We start from the raw sequence: 8,446 nt of genomic DNA on the forward strand, positions 1-8,446 counted from the left end.
ACGGAAGAACATGCAAACTCCACGCAGGGAGGAGCGGAAGCAAACCCGGTCTCCTAACTGCAAGGCAGCAGCGCTACCACTGCGCCACTGTGCCAACCCCCTTTTTATTCATACCACAGAAAAATCACACATTAACATCTAAAAAAATACAGTTCCAGATTACTACAGTAGAGGATGCTATTCATTCCACAGATCATGGCCTACCCTACACACTCTCACTCTTTGATCCTTTTACTCTTTCTTCTTGACATCAGCCTGAGGGGCTTCAATCCTGAGTCAAACCTAACAACATAAGGACTGACGTGTCAAGCAATAATGGGAAAGTGAAGAAGGAGACACACATAGGTTTGAATATGACATGGACACCTCATGTGCAGCACACCGATAGCCATAGTGTTTCAGAAGGTCCTTTGGAGCTCATCTGTCTCAGTTCAATGGGGATGAAACAGAACTGTTTGTGGAATTCATAGAAAATGCTGTCATCCTTCTCTGTCTTTAACGCCACATAACCGATAATAAGACTTTGATAAAGGGTTGTGTTGTAAAAGATAGAATTAGAAGGCCAAACCTCACCTCACTATCCTTCACTGATTGTGATGAGTGTCACTGTCTTGAATATTTAACTCCATCCTACACTCAGCCACAGTCTCTCTTTTGAGACATTTAGAGACATAACCCCTCCAATGTGCCCAGGGTCATTTCTGGATGCCAGGGATATCCTGATCATTTGCCTAAACTACTTTATCTTTCTCCTCTTGTTCCAAAAGAGCAACAGTTCTGCTCCAAGGTCATCAGGTATTGTCAATTGACTAACTTTATAAAGGTGAGTTTCCTCAAGAAACCAGCTCAAGAACCTCATTTTGTTTTCTTCAACCCAAAGTCCCATTCTTAAAGTCAATGCTGTGATTTGTGGCTGTAGCTTATAATGGAGAAGTAGGCTGACCAGCAAATGAATGGCTTCATCTGAGACAGAAGTCCTTGCTGGGTTGTGGGTTAGTCTCATGATCATCCTACCATTACAGGATACTTAGAGGGAGTCACCAAGTCCATAAAACACTTATTGAAAGGATTGGTAGACACCTGTGACCTCTGAAATATTTGTTCAAGGGAAAATACCAGTTGCCTTGTTTTACAGCTAGGTGGAACCCACAATTGTTCTAATAATTTATAATATATCATTTGATAATTTTTAACAGCAATTTCTTTCAGGAATAAAAAAAATATGATTGACTGTTCATTTTGGGGATTTAACATGTATGTGTGCTGTCCAAGTAAACCTTTGGTTACAGACACTTTAAACCTCATTCATTCTTTACTTCTTTTTCAGTCTGTTGAGAGGCCGAACACACGGACATACATTGGATCTCATTTTATCACATGGTTTACTTGTCTGTTACAGTGAAATTGGTGATACTTGCTTTTCTGATCACATGCCTGCTATAACTGAGGCTTCCTTACCCTGCCAAATGGTCGACATTTGTAGGAACACAATAAACTCCACCACTCCCAGCAAGTCCTCCGTGGGATTTAAGGACACTGTGGGGTTTTCCCACCTCAGGTGATCCCTGATTGTCTGGTCATTTTGTTCAATGATTCTTGTAACATTTTATACTCATGGTCAACTGTGTTTAAATGATGCCATTCATTCCCTCAGTCGGGCGTACAGGCGAGCAGAGCATATGTGAAAAAAGGCGAGCTTCAAGTGTCCCTTGATATTTTAAGGGATAATTTATCTGATTATCAGAAAGCTATGAAATCTACTAGGATAAAGTATTTTTTCATATATTTCAAATAATTGTCACAAACCTAGAGCTTAATTTAATAATATAAACACTCCTCTTAACCCGTCTGTTCCTACGTGTCCTGACATGACATCAACAGTCTGTGAGGATTTTCCCTGAGTTTTAGTTCAGTTTAGTGGACTAAAACCCCAGCTAAGATTCATACCGTCGATAGGATAGGATTTATTTATTTTTTTGGTGGGGATCCCAGGAACGCACCCAGCCTTGGCCCAACTCACACACACTCCCTCACAGAAACTATAAAAAATAAACACCTAGTAATAAAACAGAAATAGAAGACTGTATTAAGCAATACTAAACGAAATGTATGCAAACTACAATTATTCCACTCCAGTTCCCTTCTGGCTGATTATACAGTAAACACAAATTCAACAATAACAAATTACTAACAAAAACCACACACAATGAAGTCCATGAAAACGGCAACTGATGAAATTAAATTATGGAGGTAGATAGTTCAGAGAACAGCTCACTGTATGTGAATGTAAAGGTCAGTCCTACCAAATTTCCTGTTGAGATGATGACGTGTGAATGGGATCAGGATCGCTCCTTTCTTGACAGGACGACAACAAATCCTCAGACAGTCCTCATGCAGCAGGAAGACACCAGACAGTCTATACACCCAAACAGGAGACGATCCAGGACAAAAAAAGAATCCACAGGTAGTAAAACGGGAAGGCAAACAGAAAAGACGTCTTCTCTTCTGTAGAACTGACCCCCTTTTAAATCTCACACCACCTCCCTGTCCCCAGCAGCCCCTGAACCCTCAGCAGATGACCAAACCGAGCCACTGAAATAATGTTTCATTCCCCAGTAGCACCGCTACAAATTGTAGACATTACATCCCACATCACACCCTCTGTTAATAACCCTTCTGTCCCTCCTAAATGCTTGGCTGTTATTCACCACTTTGAGTCTGTTTCTCTCCCTGTTTTTGCAGAAGTAATTAGTCACCTTAAATCCACAGCTTCTTATTGTTCCCTCTCATCTTGTTAAATATGTTTTTGAAGTGTTTGGGCCTAGCGTTCTGGACATTAAAAACAGCTGTTTTGAGACTGGTTCATCCCAGCCTACCTTCAGCATGCTGTGGTGCAGCCATTAATAAAAAAAAATCTCAATTTCACAGAATTTTCAAAGTTCAGTCCCATCTGCAAGTTGCATATTCTTTCAAAAATACTGGAGAAGGTTGTTTTTCTACAACTACAAACATTTTTTAAAAGAAAATGGCATTTTGGAAGTATTTCAGTCTGGTATTAAGACACCACAGCACAAAGTAAGCACTTCAAAGGGATCTAAATTCAATTTTATTAATAAGTGACTGTAGGGATAGCGCCATCTTGTTGTTTTTAAACATAACTGTAGCATTTGATACAATTGATCGTGACATCCTTTCCGCCCGTTTTACAGTATGTGGTATTCAAAGAACTGCTTTAGAATGGTTCAGGTCACATCTCACAGGCAGAAGCTTTTCATTCACCTCGGCAATTTCTCCATTTCCTCTGCCCCTCTTACCTGTGGGGTCTCTCAAGGATCTATTCTTGTATTCCTATGAATATTCCATTTGTGTTTATCTTTTTTCTTCTTTCTTAAACTTTGCCTTTTTCAAATTCACTACGTCTCCCTGAACTTTAGTCTTTACCACCACCACCTCACACAAAACAAGCTTATGGATCACAATCTCCAAGATGACATCCATTTCCTAGTAGAATGTGACATGTTTTACTTAATCATAAAGAATGTCAGCAAATGAGAGTACATTTCTTCATTCATTCATTTTCTGTTCTCCACTTTCCAGTCCAGAGATGAAGAGAGTCAAAGCCCGTGTTAAAATTTAGGGTGCAAGACAGAGAAAGAAATCAGGCCAGTCCATGACAGGAGGACTCCCAGTAGCACACACTGACCTGATGCCAGCTGGTTGCACTGGAAAAGTAAAACATACAAACACTGGAGAAACATTTAAACTTTATACACAAAAGGCACATCAGCTAGGAACTGAACCAGAGGCCAAGGGTAGCCGTTCACCTCAACCAAACGTATCATTTACATTCCTAACACGTGAAATTAAAATGAACTGAGCTTCATCATTTTTAAAAGGGTAGTTTATGGAAGAAACCCCTGATGTGGTGAACATGGATACAGAAATCTTTAAAAGTGTGCACCTCATTGAGTGTATAAAAGCCTGGAACTGTTATTTAGAATTTGTTATATCTTGAACATTTAAACACAGTTTTTTGTGGCATTTTCTAAATGCAAAGTACAGCAAACCTCTGAGCCCAGACCTGTCCAGCAGTTAATTTGTTTTGTATCATAAAAATGGCCTTTTGACACTTAAACATTCAGTTTTCACACTTTGCTTAGTTCCAGATGCAGTTTTTGTTCATTCTTCTTTTGCTCCCACAGAGCGCTTTAGTAAACCCACTCTGAGTGTCCTGCCCAGTGCCACAGTGTGGGAAGGGGACACTGTGACCCTGAGGTGTCTGTCTAAGAGTGAAGTGACAGGGATACAAATGACATATGAATTCTATGAAGATGAGACACCTTTGAGTGAAGAAACTCAACAGAATGAGTTCACAGTCGAGTCAGCTCACCAGAACCAAACTGGAAAATATTGGTGTGACGTGAAGGAAAAATGGAAGGAGACTGTGAAGAAACAAAGTGACAGAGTGCAGTTGACTGTAAAAGGTAAGTGAGTAGAAGTCTCCTCTTCAGGTCCGAGTCTCTCTCTGTCTGCTGACTGATGACACTTCCTTCTCTGTGTAATGACGCCATATCTTCACCTGAGGTACCCAGTACTTCACATTGAGGAATTTATTACAGCGCCACACTTTAATGTCCAGCTTGCAGCACTCAGCTTCACATTTTCTAAATGAATAGTGAGACATAAAAAACAATGGAGTGGAGTCACAGTGGTAGTCAGTTGCTTAAAACGTGAATCTTTGTCAGAAAAAGAAGGTATCTGTGGAGGCTTTTAGGATTTGAGGGACTCCTGCTTCATTTCATTGCAGTTATCAGATTAAGTCAGGATGTTGAGTTTTCTAATTTCTTTATTCTTTGCTCTCTTCACCAGATTGTTATTTTTAATTTCTTCAGATGTATCTGTCTTTTTACTCTTTGTCTTTTAATTATTAGACTTTTTTACTCCTCAGCATTTTGTTCTTTAATTCCCAATAACTCGGTCATCATAGTTTGAGGTATCCCTTTCAAAGTTTTCAGCTGTTTAAACATATTAGAGTATTCAGATTTTAAATATGATCTGGTTCAGTTTTGATATTTGCTTCTTTTTCTTATTAGAGGCTTCTTTTTATTCCATACTTCAGAAAAACACACATTAACCTCCAACTAAATGCAGTTCCAGATTTCTCCAGTAGAGGATGCTATATATTTCACTGATTATGGCATACCTCACACACACACACACACTCTTTGATCCTTTTAATATTTCTCACTGTAATCAGCCTGAGGAGCTTTAATTCTGTGAGAATGAGCAGTGAGACCACAAGTGACATAAACAGTGAAATCTTCATTATTAATGGCAGAGTGATGAAGGAGACACACGTAGGATTGAATATGACATGGACATAGAAAATGTGTTTGTATTTTTACACATTTGGTAAGTTTATAGAAGATAAAAATATAAAGATGGCCACACACACATTCACATATAAAGCAACAGAGACACTTGACAGGCTGTGGGTCTGCTTTCAGTCTTTTTATTGGGAAAATCACAGATTATTTTTTAAAATAAATTAAATGAGCACCACATTGTGCCAATAGCTCATCTTCTGCTCCTCCTGACCATGAATTGCATTGCTACTCCAGGAAGTGGAAAATGATTTGCAACTCTAGAAAATAATGTGAGTTTTGTTATTTAATTGAAGATTAATACTTGTTATTTGTCAAGAATCATTATTTGTCTCTTCTGAAAGTATTTGTGTTTGGAAAGTAAAAGAGTGGAATGTTCAGTGATTTAATAACTTTGTAACAGTGCTTATTAGGAAAAACACCATCAAAATAAGATTTAACTTTGCAGTGTGTACTCTCTTCAATATGCATGTGACAGATGCTGCTGGTTTTATATGAAGGCTCATAATAAGCCCCTTAAGAAGTTCTGTCCATTCTCATCTGTCTTTCCTGCCACATAACCAATAATAAGACTTTGTTAAATGGTTCTGTGGTAAAAGGAATAATTGAAAGATCAAACTCATCTCAGTTTCTGCCACTGATTGTGATGAGTGTCGCTGTCTTGAATATTTAACACCATCCTATGCTCAGCCACAGTCTCCCTTTTGAGACACTTTAGAGACATAACCCTCCAGTGTGCCCAGAGCCATGTTGGAGTCCCAGGTTATCCTCTTTATGTGCCTAAACTACTTTATCTTTCTCCTCTTGTTCCTAAAGAACAGCAGTTCTGTTCCAACGTCCTCATGTATTGTCAATTTTCTAACTTTATAAAGGAGAGTTGACTCAAGACACCAACACATGAACCTCAATTTGTCTTTAACCCAAACCTCATTCTTGTAATCACTGTCCAGATTTGTGTAGTTAACTAATAATTGAGAAGTAGGTTGACCATATAATGTTGTGGCCACCTTACTGGTTTGTTAGGTATAAAAGAATGAGTCTCAACACACTGGAAAGGTTTGGGGCAGCCACCTGTATATTGTCCTTGCCTGCTAAAGATTAAAAGAAAACACATACAGTAGATGTTCTTTGGTTGAGTTCCCAAAATGAACTTAGCTGATCTGTCAAGATGGAGGTTTTATATGTTGGAAGTGATGTCATTAGACCAGAACAGGAAGTGACGTCAGTCTGGCGCCAGAATAGGAAGTGATGTTAAATCAGGCAGGTTTTCCTGTATTTGGTCTGCAGAGAAAACAGAAAAAGGTTTAGATCACCCGCTACTCCCTGACCTGTCGGGTAGTCATCTCCACTAGTCGCATGTGTGTGACATTGGTTAGTGTCAAGATCATCCCACCATCACAGGATACTAGTTAGAAGAAATCACCATGTGCATAGAATGCATGTTGAAATGATTGGCAGACACCCATGACCCCTGAAATATTTGTGCAATGGAAAATAGCAGGTGCTGCTGGGATGGAACCCACATTGATCCTCCTTTATCCAAGGTTCTCTATCTAATGGAGTACCATTATAGTTATCCAAAATAGACTTTTCCTCAGTTATTACGGCACATTTGCTTGTCTCCATTTTCAATATGCTTATCTCTACCCAGAAGGTGCACCATCTATTTATTTGATTTTTGAAGAATTCATCGTTTCATTACTTCATTATTGTGTTCAGACAGGTGGTCCACAGGCTCAGTCGCTCGGACGTCAGCCTCCTCCGTTTATGGGCTGCCAGCTTTTTCTGATCTTTCCCGGTATGAAGTTCTCCCACATTGTTTTTCTGCATTTTGCTCCTTCACCTGTTATTAATGATTTTAAGGTTGTTATTAATGGGCTTCTTTTCTGTTTCTTTGTGTTTTCAGCTTTGCCTGGTGCTATTAAACAAGGTAGGTGGTGAGGGGTCTTGTTTTTGCCTTCTTTGTTTTATTTTTATCAGTGCAGATTGAGGAGGGCTAAAACCTTTTATTTCTTTCTTCTTTGGCGTTCCTCATTTGTCAGTCAGTGTGGTGGGCACTAGAGGGGGTCCTGTATTTACCAGGATGTTTTATGGATGGAGTCATGTGAGCAACAGCTGGGGTATGTTTGGCTGGCATGTGTGTATGTGTGTGTGTGTGTGTGTGCGTATGAGTGTGTGAGGATGGGGTTATGGTGGCAGCCATGTTTTTCCACTTTCAAATCTTTTTCCCCTCACACACATCTTCTTTGTTTATCTCTTGTCAATGTTAAACTTGAATACTGTTAATGAACTTGGAGATAAAGGAACACTCCATCCAAAAATGATTTTATTTTATATATTACTAACCCCATGAGGTTTATAATGATGGCTGATAAAGTGACTAATTCTGGAAAACAGCAAACAATGTGAAAAACATCCATGGAAAAAAGGAAAAAGATTTTAATTTGTTGCATAATCCACATATCTATTATCCAATAATGTGTTTAAAATGTGAAAAATGCATGCTAATTGTTGTTTGCTAAAATATTATCAATACTTCTGAAAAACTCGGCATACAATATAAACAGAAAAGGCACATTCCCATAATAAAGTGGTTTTGAATTGAAGATCTATTTATGTGTCCATTTAAAATGCATTTATCCAAAGCTGAGTGAGTGATTCTCCTCTAGATGTTATTTAGGCTTTCCAAAAGAAAATAATTTCTAAAGGATTCGCAAATGTTCTAGGACTACCGTATGTGCGTAGACTTTACTTAAACTTAATAATCCAAGGAGGCTCAACCACACAGCTTATTAGTTGAATAAAGTTGAAAATATTATGCAGCTGAAGGTTTTAATATGTTTAATAGTGTATGCATATGCCAAGTACCCACACACAAAGTTATTTAGAAAGGTATTAAAATAGTTATAATCATCAGACTGTTAATTTTTAAAACATTGATAAGAAGGAAAGTTTGCTTTTATGATGTTGGATTTGTGACAGGTTTGCCAGTTTATTGAAAAACAGCCCACCGTAAATCAGCTTCCTTAACCAAAAAACAACCTTCACCCGTCAGTTTGCTA

At 38.6% G+C, this 8,446-nt stretch overlaps 1 protein-coding gene across 1 annotated transcript in view; it reads left to right on the forward strand.

The window, feature by feature from the left end:
- Positions 1–7,309, forward strand: part of LOC120519585 (leukocyte immunoglobulin-like receptor subfamily B member 3) — a 31,774-nt gene extending 24,465 nt beyond the window's left edge. Inside the window, exons 6-8 of the mRNA XM_039742530.1 lie at positions 4,203–4,484; positions 7,104–7,182; positions 7,291–7,309. Of these exons, the coding sequence (XP_039598464.1) occupies positions 4,203–4,484; positions 7,104–7,182; positions 7,291–7,309 (380 nt within the window). The remainder of the gene's footprint in view (positions 1–4,202; positions 4,485–7,103; positions 7,183–7,290) is intronic.
- Positions 7,310–8,446: the final 1,137 nt, after the last annotated feature.

Source organism: Polypterus senegalus, unplaced genomic scaffold (genome assembly GCF_016835505.1).
Source record: "Polypterus senegalus isolate Bchr_013 unplaced genomic scaffold, ASM1683550v1 scaffold_3086, whole genome shotgun sequence".
NCBI classification, from domain to species: Eukaryota; Metazoa; Chordata; class Cladistia; order Polypteriformes; family Polypteridae; genus Polypterus; species Polypterus senegalus.